This window comes from Aulostomus chinensis, chromosome 10 (assembly GCF_037954235.1).
Source record: "Aulostomus chinensis isolate RoL2024-O1b breed Wild chromosome 10, RoL_Achi_v1.0, whole genome shotgun sequence".
NCBI lineage: Eukaryota > Metazoa > Chordata > Actinopteri > Syngnathiformes > Aulostomidae > Aulostomus > Aulostomus chinensis.
In genome coordinates this window covers 5,700,023-5,715,203 of record NC_141329.1, presented here as the reverse complement: position 1 = coordinate 5,715,203, position 15,181 = coordinate 5,700,023, and the positions used below count along the sequence as shown (strand labels likewise).

Genomic DNA, 15,181 nt, shown 5'->3' with positions numbered 1-15,181 from the left:
TGGTGAGGGTGGCAACGTGTATCTACCTCCAGCTTATGCTAAGGAAGCTAGCTTTTCCTTGCTATTACTGTAGTGATGGACGCCAAAATTTCAGGTAATATGCTGCCTCTTCTTAGGGGTCGCTAGCTTGTTCAGATTTTCATGGTTTTTAAATATAAAAACATGTCTGGGTAACAAAGAGAGACCCCAGCATGAGTAAATGACAAAAGTACAAGTGACCTGGGAAGATTCAAAGAGCCAGGGCCTTTCCCTTGTATATTCGTCACTAAAAGGCTAAATGATAAATCATTTAATGTCCATGTTCTTACCTGCGCTCATGGCCATGGTTGTCCCAGCTACCATCCCCATGGCAGCCATGCCGTTGTTACGAGGAGCAGGGACAGGGACAGGGGCAGGGTAGAGGGCTGTAGAGGGGATGCTGTTAGGCTGCACCACGGTGGTGTGATGGATCACATGTGGCTGGGCCGCATACACTGGTTGGGTATAATATGCGCCCTGTTGAGACAAACAAAGAAAAGGCTTGGTGAGGGGAGGATGTTTATAGAAAGGTAAAATGGACTAGACAGCCACACGTCTGAGCCAAGCTGTCACTCCCAATATGACATCTATAAACATAAAAGCGTGTTTGAATGGAGTTTCAACTGATAAAACTTATTCTAGGCTGCCAGAATCTTTGAGGGGACTCTGGAGTTTTTCATTTGCATCCTGACAGCAGAATCTGTATCAGAGAAGTAAACCACCACTACTTTTAGGATGAATACTTCAATCTCTCTCCCTGCCTCTGCTCTTTTCTATTCATTCATCGATTCAAAGTTGGACATTGGAACAGCAGTGAAATACAAAAGAACAACATGATTGCTCTATTGAATCACTGTGAGAAACTGTACCTCAAACCAACCCTTTTCCTTCTAAATGTCCCGGTCTTTCAGATACCATGGCAACACACAGACACACACACACACACGCTCAGGTTTAAGTCTATTTCTTTCCATTTCCTAAAGATCTTTCACTCTTGAGAAAAATGGAAAACTGTATTTTTAACTCAGAGCAGCACTCCTAGAATTCATTGAGCACTTCACATTTTGCACAGAATAGCATATCGAAACTGACCACCTCTACTGTCTGAGCCATGAGCAAAATCAAATGCCACGTCAAGAACCATTTCTGCTGATAAGAAGCAGCACCACCAAACACAAGCACAAAAATAAAATGGATAGAGTGATTTTAATATACTTTAAAATGTCAACAAATCAAAGTACTAAAGTTAAATTATGGTAGCAAAGCCGATATGCATCTCAAGTCTAATGTGGCGTGTTCTTATCTAATGGTCTTACCTGTGCGTATAAGTTCTGCTGAGGGTAGGCACTGCGGATGGGGTACATAGCTGTTGGGTATGGGGTTGGGGTTGGAGTGTAGGGAGGGGGCGCTCCATTTGACTGAGTAGGGGGCACTTTGTAGGGGGTGCCTGCAGCAGTATATCCTAGAAGAGAAGATAAAAGTTATAAATCAGCTACATGTTTCAAGGTGCTATTTACACGCATTTCATAAAGAATCCACCAGGTGGGGGACTGGCGCTGTCTTCAGTAGGGAACCTCTTCATAATCAGCCCAGGATTTGTGCATCTCAAAAAGCTGAATTTAGTCCTTCCAGTCATGACATAACCTTTGAAGATGGTACATTTCCACAGTTCCCTGTTGTCTTTCATTGTGTAGTCAGTGCAAACAGACCTTCAACACCTTTACATGGGTGGGTAAAAAGTAATACAGTAGCCCACCACAGTGTGACATAATTTTTCAAACTGTGTGCAATGTATTTCATATGACTGTCTGTCAAGTAAAGGCATCTACATTCACCTCTGTGTGTAGTACCTCTGAACCACCACTTGGAGGAGCCTGAAGGTCAAACATGCTATAAGCTAGTGCTATGCAGCTTATGAAAGCTCCCTCACACAAGGACAAGGGAACAAAGAGATGCTGGAGCTGCTGTGGGTATCTAAAAGAGTGAGAGTGTGTGTGCATGCGTGCATACTCTCACATATTCTTTGCTTTAACATGCATGCAGGGCATTAGAGGACAATGGTGTGTGACAATAACACAAAAGCCTTGGTAGTGGAAAACTGTCTACTCAATATTCTTCAGGAAGAATGACATTGGCCAAGATTTCAAAATGAAACTGTCACAGGATTTATGATTTTTTTTTTAATTGAACATGTTTAGAAAGAATATTTTATATACATATATATATATATATATATACATATACATATATATATACATATACATATATATATATACATATATATACACACATATACATATATATACACATATACATATATATACACATATACATATATATATAATATATATATTATATATAATATATTATATATATTATATATATATATATTATATATATATATATATATTATATATATATATATATATTCAACTTCATCATTAAATGCTGTATAAGGTCTTGACAAAAAATTGCAGATAAACATCACCTTTGTGTATTTTTTATGTGCTGTGTTGGAACAAAGCTGGGCAAGCTTTGCCACAGAATACTTTTTTTTAGACTCACCAAAAGATAAAACAACATTGGGGGAGGGGCTTCAAAAGCAGCACAGCTGAATTCAGCAAACCCACCCTACCTTGTAAACATATTTAAAATTCAGCTGAATTCCTTCAGAAAGGGAACCGTTTCATTTGCGTGAACTTCTTTGTCTTCAGGATTCAGTTAGAAAAACATCCCAATTTACAGTCGTAAATATTATTATTTTGCACTTAAAAAAAAAAAAGATGTGACTGGCCCATCAGTATCAGTCAAAAAACAAACAACAGTGGACCACTTTAGCCAGGCACCGTCTCTGAATTCCTAGGGGTTTGTTATTATCTGAGCAGGTATTCTCTACTGGCAACATGGCAGCATGTGGTGTGTGTTTGCTGTTAGAGCCGAGGCAGACAGCTGTCCATAGCTGAGGACTAACGCAGCCTTGGCCTGTTTATTTATTTGATGTCTGAAAAATCCTCCAATTGACAACATTCAAAGCTTTCTTGCTACACTGACAAATGTCCAGGAAAATATCCGTTCAAAAACAGTCCACATAAACAATCTCACGGACAGCTGTTGCATCATTTGCCCACATCCTGCAGTAGCCAATGAGAGCCTACGTTGGATGGCCCACTTTCCTTGAGTAAAGGCGGAGCCAACTGGAGCAGATTTTGTTCATGATGCTAATGAAATCCCAAAATTGAAGGTGTGTCATTTAAATGGGCCCTTGAGCAGCAGAATTTTGCTCATGACAGTAAAAACTGAAGTGGCGTTGGTTTGTGTAGACAACCTGAGGTACGCTATTACGTCACAACCTTTCATTTCACGTCAACAGCTTTTAGTCTTTCAGAGTCATTGGTCATGTAAGATATTCAAGGTTCATCAGTATATATGGTTTGAAAAGGAAAAAAAAAATCTCAGCCTTAGGAATATTCGGGCAAACCTGCCACGATTGATAACTACAACTCGAGGAGCAGCTAGCAGAAGTTCAAATGGCCAATTTAAAAAGTGTTATTCCAGAAGACCTTTGGTGCTGAATGTTTTGGTTATGAACGTATAGTGCAGGGTTTCTCGCATATTCATTTACTGTGGTGGGCTGCCACAATATAAACATTGCCCACCACATATTGATTTTCTATTTTTGGAGTAACTTTAGCTGCTAAACTGAAGAGAGCTAGCTGGAAAAAAAAAAAAAGCAGAACGTGAATAAGTGCATGTACGTGTGTGTGTGTGTGTGCGTGCGTTGACAATATGTTTGTGGCAGCAGCTTAACATGAGTAAGGCCGTTGAACCATCTGTATTCTCAAATGTTGAAGGCATAATTGCTTCAGTGGCAAACCGCTAACAGCGTGGGCTAATCTAAGTTAGCTAATGGCTATGCTAGTGCTGAGCTGCTGTAACCTCTTTTTGGCATCTTAGCTGGCTGCAAATGTTAGTAGATAAAGCCTGAAGGTTGATTCAATACGCTGATGCTTAATGTTTGCTCCTTCATCCAGATGAGCATCGACAAGCCTTTTCAGAGACTACAAAGGGCTCGTCCTGATGTTTCACCGACCAAAAATGTTTGTATTTCCCTTTCTGATGTGTTCAGGAACCACAAAGAGAAATCCTGCTGACTCTACCGCTAGTAAATCAAACATACACAATGCCGGCATAAAAATGTAAATAAAGTTCATATAAATAAAGTGGTGCTTGTACAGTGATTGCAAAGACTTTGTATTTTGTCACCTCCCCCAGGGCCGACACCACCACAGTTAAAAGGTAATTTAAAAAAAAACACTGCAGTGTCGACATACATTACTTTTATTATTTGGCTTTTTACTTTGCCTGCATTTTTACAATGCACAATTACTGCAAATTCTTTATTTATTTTAGTAAATTATATCCACACATTTAGAAATTACCCACAGCAAATTTGTGTGTGTGAGAGAGGGGGGAGAGAGAGAGAGAGAGAGAGAGAGAGAGAGAGAGCGAGAGAGAGTGAGAGCGGGAGAGAGAGAGAGAGAGATCACCTGGTGGATACCCAGGACTTCCTGTTTGATAGAGGTTCGGTGTATAGGTGGGAGCCGTGGCAGGATACCCCGCTGGATAGCCTGCGGAACATCAGACGCAGACAGAGGAATTAGAAGTCGCACCTTAACACACATCGCCGAAGGTCCTGACACACAGACACACAGGTAGGGCTGTATTTGGAGCGGAGCAGGATGTTCGCACAGATGGCGCTCATTAAAACCAATGTCTGCACCAATAACACAGCCAGCTGAATGCAGTGTACATACGCCAATCCGGCCGATGAGACACACCTGCCAATATGGTGTGGGAGGAGATAAATTCAGAAACATTAACGAGCATGCAGGGGTGTGCGTACACACACGCCACGCTTTTGTGTCATCAATTACACATCAAGCAAACAGAGTTTTCTGTCAAAAAGGCCGCAGAGTGAATGGAGGGAGAATGCAAGGGAGCTCAGTGCGATGCAAGAGTCTTTGCTGGATCTACAGCAGCTTTGAATTTGATGGTTGAATACATGTCTACAGATCTACCAAGGCTTTCAGGATTCAGCCGAGATAATCTGGGTTGCATTCGTAGCACAATCAGTCATCAAAAAACAAACAAACAAACAAACGTCCCACTTAAAACCAAAATTTCACTGAGATAAATCTGTCTTTAACACCCCCCACCCTATGATATGACTTTGTGACATAAAACATACCAGAATAGCTGGTATAATTACACAAGTCAGACGGTGTGGTGGATCAGTGTGCTCCATGTAAATCTACTGTCTATAGTACTGCCATCCTGATTTCCATACGGTCACATGTTCACTATTACAACACAACATCTATTGCTTTGTTCTTATAAATATTTCTTCCTCTCTCCTCCCTATTGAAAAGGGGGTGTTTCCCTCCCCCTCTTGGTGATGAATGGACCAGTGTGTAGTACTTGGAGGGATCCAAAAATGGAATGTCATATTCGTAACTGTCATTGTCTGTTTATAATCACTTCAAACTAAAATCCTGCAGAGGTCACGGTCCAGCCGTACACTCCTGCTCTGGGACAGTGTTGTCCTTGCTGGGACTTCTGGTTCAACTCAGAGAAAAAGTCTACTTCTTCCTGCTTTTAAAGAGGGAACCGGAGGAAGCTCATCCCTTCTCTCTCTCTCTTTTAAAAAAAAAAAAAAAATTGCATAAAAAAATATGTTCAGCTTTGTAAGTGGACTAGTGTTGCTGCAGCAGGCAAAACTGGACCACCGCCATTGTTCCGTTCTTTCAGGAAATCCCTGGGAACAGAGGGGTACTGCACAGCCCAAGATGACCTACTGCTCTCACGAGTTATTCAAGCCATGAAGTACATGTAAGGCTAGTGAGGGAGTGGAGCTGCTGGCAAACAGCAAACTTTAAATTTTCAGGAGTCAAAAGGTTATCAGCAATCTAAAAAGCCACTCGTGCACTGGGTAAAAAACCAAAAAAAAAAAAATCCCTCACATCCCTCTTTTAGATGCGGTCCAAAAACCTCTCAGTCTTACCTGTGAAGGCCATGTTCTTGGGGTTTCCATAGGGGGTGCCAGGCTGAACAGGGCTGTAGACTGGATTCATAGCGGATGATAACCTGCTCTTACTGAGAGGCAGACACACAAAAAGTGACAGAGAAGGAAGGCGGAAAAGGGAAGACAGGAGAAAAATGGAGGGGGAGAGACGTAAGCTGTGTAAATTGGAAGGAAAATTGTAACGATTATCAAGCATACACACACACACACACACACACACACACACACACACTCATCGCACGCATTAATCCCAAACTCAGATTCTTAAGGCGACGTTCAACTGAAGGATTCTGCCAGTATGCAAAAACATAAAAATCAAGCTCCATGAATCCTCACCCTCAAGTAAGCTCAACATAAGCATATATTTAAATACACAGACCGGTGGTACAAAAGGCACAACTACTGACAGAAAAGCACAAGAGCACAGAGACCCACTGTAAAGAATGGGTTGTTTTGCTGCGTGGAGATTAATAAAGGAACCCATAAGTTTCAACTTTGAGCTGGATGAGGTTTATTGACACGCCTGAAAATGTGGTTACTGGGGAATGGCTGGTTTATTCTGCATGTCCCAGAAGGCATCGCTCTCCAAGACCTGTCAGGAGCTCATTTCAACTTACCTGGGTAATGACATATGAGCATGAGTAAGTGTGTGTGAGTGTGTGTGCATGCGTGCCCCGTACCTCTTGTGCGTGTCTGGTTGATACATGAAACTGAATTTGTCTGTGGGATGCCCGCTCGCCATTCTTGCTGTATGCAAATGAGGAAGGAGTGGAAGTGGATATGCAAATCTGAAATTAAAACAGCAAGAGGTCATGATTACGGACGAACACAGGAAAAAGGGGGGAAAAAATATAGGAAAAATAAAGAAAAAGAGCAAAAAAGCAAGCACCAGTGCAGCAGATGGTTAGTGACAGCAGCGGGGCAGACGGTGATTGAGACAGTGTGTCTGAGTGACTGAGTGAGATAACGGCGTCTTTGACAACAAATAGATACATTTAATAACCGGGCTAAAATAAGGGACAGTGAAGGCATTTATGTAACATTAAATGGGAAATTGGCTGCTGCCATTTTGGGCACAAAATCTTACACCATCATGGTTTATGTTTGTACGTGTTCTTCAGAATAACAATTCTTCTTTCCAACTATTCTGAATGGATTTACGAATCCAAAAATCTATTTTAGTATAAAGATGAGTTACACTCGAACTCAAGGGCAGAGACTTTGTAGGTCATCTTTAGAAAGAAAGGTGCCCCCCTTTCTTCTAGCTTGCCTTTCCCATAAATTGATTTTGAATTAAGTGTGACAGCAACCATAGGATTTAGAACACGAGTTTTCAAAAAGACTGATGTGAATGCACAGTCTCTATGATGGGTGTCGAGAAGGAGTTTTTAGACCTTGAGGTGCCTCCCCCAGGGGGAAAGATATCGAAGGGGGATCGTGGAGTTGAGGGGGGGGGAGAGACTGTGTGCCTTTTGAGTCAAGGATGTCAGATGTGAACATGCAGACTTCAGAAGTTGCCAGAGAAGCATCACGTTTGAAGTTTTTCTGGTAGTAATGTAATCCAGTTCAAACAGGAACTCATTTTGGAAAAAATGTAAACACGTACAGGCTTTAAAAGTGTGCTCCCCAAGTTGTAGCTCAAAGATGATTCACGGAATTCTTTGTAATGATACACTTCCTGTTTACAGCCCCAAAGCTTCACAAAAACTGTTGCATTTCCCCCATAATTTATTGGGTTCTTCCTTGACCAATGCTACATGCCTCTGAGCAGTAGACAAAAGGCACCAACTTCCCTGATGGTAAATAGAGAAAGAAATCTGATATAGTTTGAAAACTTGTGCACATTTAGACTGGAAAACACAATGATCTCAATTTGAAATTGGTCTGGAGGTGCAAAATGGGGGCCTACTCTGAACAAGTTGTATGGAGGGGTCTCACAGCGGCGAATATTTACAAATCTAGGTGTGTCAAAGTGTGTGACGCATGGATATGACTGTGCACTAGGACTGCACGATTCTTGGTAAAATGTCAATAGTCTCTCACATGACCCCCCCCCCCAGACGGGGCATAACTTCTGTCAAAGTGTTTGACAGGTGACAGTAATGTCATAATTTTGAAATTAGATCACATAGATCTGTGGATTGAGATCACGTTTTGTGTTGTTGTTGTCTTTACGATTAATCGTGCAGCCCATCGTGCACAACAGCGCACCAGACATCAAGACAATGAAAAAGCAAATCACCCAGTGAAGCAGGCAGCAAGTGACAAGAGAGCAAAACAACAGGTCAGCGCACAAAATATAATACAAAACAATCTTGCACTGAGCCATGAGACTGCATGATCCAGTACAGTTGGACACTGCACAAACACAGAGCAGGAAGCAGAGAAATAATAAAGCGAGGCGTGAGTGTGTTGTAGTTCAAATATGAGAACTTAATCATGCCCCTCCCGGTGATTTTATGTATCTGAAGTAGTTGGGACTCATTATGCGGTGACTCAGATTGAAGTGTGACCCGTTGTGTGTTAGTGGGATGTAAAACCTGTTGTCTCGCGCACACACTGACTCATCACATCACCCATCCATTCATCATCTTCGCAAAATCAAACTACTGACATTTGTCATCTGGGATGTTCCAAGGGAGACATTTCTGACTGAAATCCAGCCTGGATTCATGCTTCAGAGCCAGCAAGCAAATAGTTTTCATGATATGAACTTCTCTGTTTGTTCCCAAGCTGCACTGTGATGCTGCAGAACAGCTCTGAGTGACAGGCCTCAACAACGTCTCAGTTTTATTAAAAATGCAATCTGGAGGTAGACTTTTATCTTAAACTGAGCACTGTTGTACTGCACAGATACACCGGCCTACATGTTATACTCTAACACAAATCCCACCCACACATTTTTATCAATGGCTTTCAATGAAATTGAGCATAATGAAGTAGAAATTATAATTAAAATTTTCTTGATAAGACCAGAAACTTATGAGACCAATTACAATACACAATAGGATTTTCATCAAATCACGCAGAACGATTGCAAATCATTCTGCAGTTGCAATATCAAAAATATCAACAATAAAATGAAAATCAATGATTAAATAGCAAATAGTATGTAACATTCAAATTGCTTGGCCATACTGAATGACTCCATGTCAGGAAACACTCACACAAAATGACCAAAACCACTTTTCAACTGCACTTTTCAGTGGTTTTATTCACAAATAAGTCGATATGTGCAAGAAAGGAACATGAAAGGAACCTTGTGGGTTTGTAGAACAAGGTGTGGTGTCTTAGCACACCAGATTACACTGTTTAGTTTTTGTTTTTTAGGTGTTGTCCTGTCATTTGCCATAAAAAAAAAAAAAGTTTAGTCAAGGAGAGTTTTAAATTAAAAAAAAGAGAATTTTTTAAAGCTTTTGGGAGATTTCATTTGTGCGACATATGACTGAGAAGAATGGAGGATGGTGCAAGAGGCCACCATGTCGGACCTCTTGGGTGAGAGTGTGAGTTGAACTGAAATTCTAATCCGTCTAGACGCTGATATAATGACACTTTTTGTGACCCACATTTGTGTACACTGTGAGATAGTGCCCTTTCTAACTTAAAGAAAACCATAAGAAACCATATCACAACGGGCCAATCAAAACCATCTTAGCGTGAGCATTCAAATTTCATCAGTCATTTTGTGGCACTCCGATTTTCTAAAGGCTCCCAACGGGCTGTAAATGATGGCGCATATCGTTGAGATACAGCGTAAAACTGCTCGTGATAGTGCTTCAATCTGGTTACTCCTAAATCCTAAGTTTTAATGTGCAAGAATGTGGAGACTGATATGCAGGAACATTGCCCATTAACACATGACAGGTGGCTAAGCTAACCCTGAGGCCGCAGCCTGGAGACTCAAGACATACCCAATTATAGCGGCGCCTGAATGGGGCTGAGGACGGCTGCGTTCATCCGTTTCAACCTCCGTGTGTGTGAATGAAAGGGTGAGAACAAGAGCGGTACCACAGTGTGTCTAAAGAAGGTGTGTGAGGAACAGAAGATGCATGTGATGAGTAGGAGTGTCTATCCGCAAATCCCTTTGTTTTCAGGGGTTTGGGGGGGGGGGGGTGGCAGTGAGATGCTTTAAGCCCCCCCCCCCCAAAAAAGATCTTTTCAACACAAACAACCGTCTGTTCGACACCTCTGTCCATGATTGTGAGAGACCACTCTCCACACATTACCCTTACACCGCAAAGACAGAGACAAAGAGAGTGTACATGAATTTGCAGGATGGAAGGTTTGGTTTGCATTTAGTATTTTGCAGACACCGTTTCATAGACACAACTAAATAATGCTGATAGCCTGAAAATGTCAAAAATTACAGGTTTACACAATCCAGCATTGAGAAAGTTAGAAAGTTAGAGGTGGGATTCTGGGTAACCATTTCCTCTCAGCAGCAGCAGCAAGCCTGGAGGGAGCCTGGTAGTAAAAACCTTTTACTCTATCTAAAAAAAATAAATAAATAAAAAAAATTGTTAAACTGATTTTAAGGTAGTTTCAGGAAGGGACAGCAGTTTCTCCTCAGTTAACACGGGGGGGGGGGGGGCACGAAGAAGGCCATGCTTTCTAAACTTTCCTCATTTTTTTTAGGACAGCGGTGTTATTTTACTTACATTTTACCTTTGTTTCCAGTGAAATACCATCGTTGTGCAAAGTTTACTTCTTAATTAATTTCTATCAGTGTGAGATTACTTTTGCTTTGGCAGCCAATGTGGATTGAGAAACTCCTGAATCATCCCACTTCTGGAGCAAGTGGAGCAGGGGTTTTTGACTGTGATCGCTTTTTTTTTTTTTGTCTTCACTTTCCCTCTTAAGAAGTAAACATTTTCAGAGAAGTTGGGTTACACAAGATTAAGATGACTTTAATCTGTGTACAGCTGCAATTTCATGTAACCATGTTACCACATGCTGGCTCTACAACTGCCCAAAACCCTTGACAAGGAACTGCGTGTCATTTCTTTTTTTCCCTGTTACCGGTCTATAGCACGGCGAAGATTTATCAGAAAATTGGATTTGCTACAAAATAGCACAGAAATGCTGTCAAGTGGATGGATGCAATTCGGGCCTGAATCATCCTCCTGAGGCCTAAACTGTGCCCCATCACACTGGCCCCTAAGTACTGATACAGGTATCAGTCTACTGGGTCCGCTATCAATGGAGGAGATCCACTTCAGCGCTTTGTTTATGTCCTTGTGGGTGGATTCCTATTTAAAGAGTTTGATACCTGTTCATCAAGGGACTTCTTTTTATTGACCACCAATTAATAAACCATGAGAACTGCGATTTGTTTGTAAAGTTCAAGATAATAACGCATTATGATAATAATATTTCAAGCCTGATTTTAGCTCATGCAGTAATCCCAGTCTCTTCCACACAGACATACAGCTTAATAATTAAACATCTGACTGGGCCGCCGTATCAGCCGATACCCAAAGCCCAGGTATCTGTATCAGGACTGGGAGAGACAGATCAGTGGACTTCTATTCCCTATTAAAATTAACTTTGGCCTTGCTGTCTCTTACACACTAATATCCATTTACTACTGACTGACATTATTAATGAGTCTTTCTTGCTCCCTGGATTAACCCAGGCTATTCCTCTGGGCTTTGTTAAGCTTAAACTCTATTAGTGAGACTTCGTTTGCGCTGAGTTCAGACGCTGTCGCCCAGAAGTCCTGATACACAAACATCACCATCTAGCCAGCATGCTAACACAGCTGGGGTGTATTAACATATCTGTCTTTCGATGTGTGTGAGCTCTGTAATGCGACAGGCTGAGGATGTCAGAGTTAATCCCCACATATTTAAATTTATCTATGTTAATGTATTAGGTGTGTGTTTGAAAACAATGTTGGATCCACTCCATAAAGGGAGACTCTTGTAGCCCAGATGGACCAGAAGAGGTAATAATGAGGAGCAGAGGAGGAGGAGAAGGAGGAGGGAAGGGTTGTGAAAGAATAAACCACACACACACACACACACACACACACACACAAAGAGCTACCATTCCTGGAGAACACGTACAATACAACACAACCCCCACACTGATTCGGTCCTCCCACATAATACCTCACCAGGCATCTACTCTTTAAGCAACAAATCAGAACCGGTGGGCGTTATTACACTTCAACACAGGAGAGAATAGAACTGAACAGCTTTTTTAAATCCTCCAGAAAGCAGCGTTTTACTTCAGAGAAGACCGGAACATTACAGATAAATAGCGGGCGCTGGGGGAGTGCATACCTGAAATGATGCAAAATGGCGTCATCAGATCTCAGTCTGGTTCTATTCCAAAATCGAATCCAACCAAACTGAGTAAATATCCAACCACAGCTTTCTGAGTTATTCAGCAAACAGACGTGTCACATCTCGGCGGAGGTAATAACACGGCAAGTTAAGTGTGGTGCATCAATTTGTGTTTTCCTTACAGTCCAATATCCCAATATGACTGCAACCGTTAGAGCACTCAGGTGATCGTTCAACGACGGATTTGATCATACAGCACATTGTGTCAGTATCATTAAGTACGACAGCGAGGATCATCAACACATAATTGTTCTAAGACTGGAGCTGAAGACACGTGGAGCCCAACTTATTGATTTACTGATACATTTTGTGATAACAAGCCAGTTCCCTGAGGCCAACATCTGTGGAGACCGTTACAAATTCACCTTTCTATCAAGACCAAAACAAACAGGAAACACTGGGGAAGTTGAAACCAGTTTTAATCTTCATGTCATTTTGCGTGGAATATATGATCGCTCAAATTATGGAGCATTAGTGCCTCTAACTACAGTGCTAAAATCTCTCTGCTTGCTCTAGTGAACAAATTAAAGAATGAATGCATACAAAATTATTTTTTTACGACTAAAATGTTTTTGTTTTATTTTTTTGCCTTACAAGAAGACGGTCAAAGTTATTTCCCCGTTGCCCTATTTTAATAAAATCTAAATCTAGAAATCTTGGTGCAATTATGGACTCTGACCTATATTTCAACAGCCACATGAAGATGATTACCAAATCAGCCGGCTACCACCTCAAAATCAAGAAGAATTAAATCAGTTGTGTCTTAACAAGATACAGAAAACCATATTCCTTCATGTGTTTGTTTCCAGCAGGCTGAGCTGTCGTAGCAGAGCCTTCACAGGACTCGACACTCAGATAGCTGCAGCTCATCAAGAATGCTGCTGCCCGAGTCTCAGCACGTTACACAAGTGCTGAAATCATTGAAGTGGCTTCTTGTGTGTCAAAGGTTTTTTTTTGTGTTTTTTTAAATATGTTTACTTGTCTATTGAGCTCTAAATGGTCTCAGGCCTAAACACATCTGATTTACTTATATGAAGCATCCTCAGCACCCTCAGGTCGTCTGAGACAGTTTACTCATTGTTCCCAGGATCAGAACCAAACCAAGTGAAGCTGCTTTTAGTTGTTCCCCAGCTGTTGAACAAGAGGTCCACTCCTTGAAATGAGGGCTGAAGGCATTATTGTTTATGGCGGCTTTCAAATTAATCATATAGTAGGGTTGGGCAATATGTTAAAACTTAACAATTTGCCATCTTCGATCCATCAAGTTGAGTTTGCTGTTATATTGTGTATAGACAAAGAATGTGCTGTGGGTGGGGTACTTCACTCCACACGCACCATTTTCCAAAAATGCAACCACGGATATAAAGAAGAATACAAAATCTCCTCCTTGGAACGTATTGGAATTCAAACTGAACATAACAGGCAAGCCGAAAGACCTCAATGGATCTACAAGCTGTCTTAGCAACCGTACAGCGCCGCCAGAAGACTCCAAGTGCACGAAGATGAGATAAGTCATCCTGCTGAGCTATTTGAAAAAGAGTCTGCTGGCATCAGAGCACCACTCCAGTCAAAAATGACAAAAAATAAAAACAACCTGTACTATGGAGTAAAGGTATTACAGGCGCCTCCACCTATGTGAATGTACCCGCTGCCTCTCAGGCCAGGAGCTGGAACATAAACAGAGCAACAAACGCTGCAAGAGCACACAGCCACGTCCTCATGGAGAGACTCAAACGCTCTGAAGCGGCACGGTGGCGCTAGAAGACTAGGTCTGCACCTGAATGGATAATACCACCCGTGTGCTGCATGTCAGTCAGATTTCATTTGTGCACGCATAATTTGAATTGCAGTTGAGTATTAATCATATAATCAGTTTAATTTCCAATGAAGCAGACCATTAAATTTGCAAAATATAATGTAAACAAAATATCTGCTCGAAAAAATGATATAGGTAACTTTGTCCTGTCCTTTAATTATACAGCTGTTTGTTTCTGCTTTTCGGGCTTCTTCTATTTAGCTGCATCTATTGTCTTCAGAAGCATTTTTAATGTCTTCTGAGTGTTTTAATTTAGTTGGAATTGTGTGCCCCTGTGAAGCACACTGGAAACGCAACAATAAAACTCTTCATTTCAGTCGTCGCAAAGCTGAAACCATGTTCAACTCAAACCGTCTTTTTCCTCACCATTTTATGACCTTTAATTAGGAAATTACTACAAGAGCAGAAAAAAGATTGATCATTTAATGAAGACAGCGTTCTGGACAATAAACAGTGCTCTGATTTCTACCAAAGCATTAAAAAAAAAACATGGCAGCTATCACAAACTCAGGTGACGGCCATCATTGAGTTAGGGGAGAAATTCATTTTACAATCATGTTTGAGGACAATGTGATGGAATCAGAAATCCTCACAATCAGACCTGCCCTGCAGCAATGAGATCCAAACAGCTCCGGGCTATTTTAGATCTAGGACAGCACCATACACTTTGGGACATCATCTCCCATTTTCCCTGTGCCACCGCTGCTGCCGCCGCCGCCGCCGTCGTTCTCCTCCTCCTCCTCCTCTATTCTGCTGTCCAAATTCATCCCATCAGTCACACTCCTCATCGGTCTGCATTTCTCGATTATGTGACAACAACGCGCTGGCCTGCTGAAACGGAAATGTTTCCTTTTTATGTGCAAAGCGCCTGTAATGTTGAGAATGAAATATTCTTCATCATCATCCATTTATGGA

General features: G+C 41.4%; 1 protein-coding gene across 3 annotated transcripts in view; it reads right to left on the bottom strand.

The window, feature by feature from the left end:
• The window catches only part of fam168a (family with sequence similarity 168 member A), a 29,511-nt gene that overhangs the window by 6,385 nt on the left and 7,945 nt on the right, over positions 1 to 15,181 (bottom strand). For 2 of the 3 annotated variants that reach the window (XR_015118120.1, XM_086215749.1), the window contains exons 2-6: positions 6,781 to 6,888; positions 6,080 to 6,171; positions 4,566 to 4,646; positions 1,335 to 1,480; positions 309 to 495 (exon numbers count right to left, since the gene is read on the bottom strand). Coding sequence is in view for 2 of the 3 variants with exons in the window: in XM_086215749.1 (XP_086071875.1) it covers positions 309 to 495; positions 1,335 to 1,480; positions 4,566 to 4,646; positions 6,080 to 6,171; positions 6,781 to 6,842 (568 nt within the window). In the remaining variant the exon portion in view is untranslated. The remainder of the gene's footprint in view (positions 1 to 308; positions 496 to 1,334; positions 1,481 to 4,565; positions 4,647 to 6,079; positions 6,172 to 6,780; positions 6,889 to 15,181) is intronic. The other variant, XM_086215750.1, reaches the window with a different exon arrangement.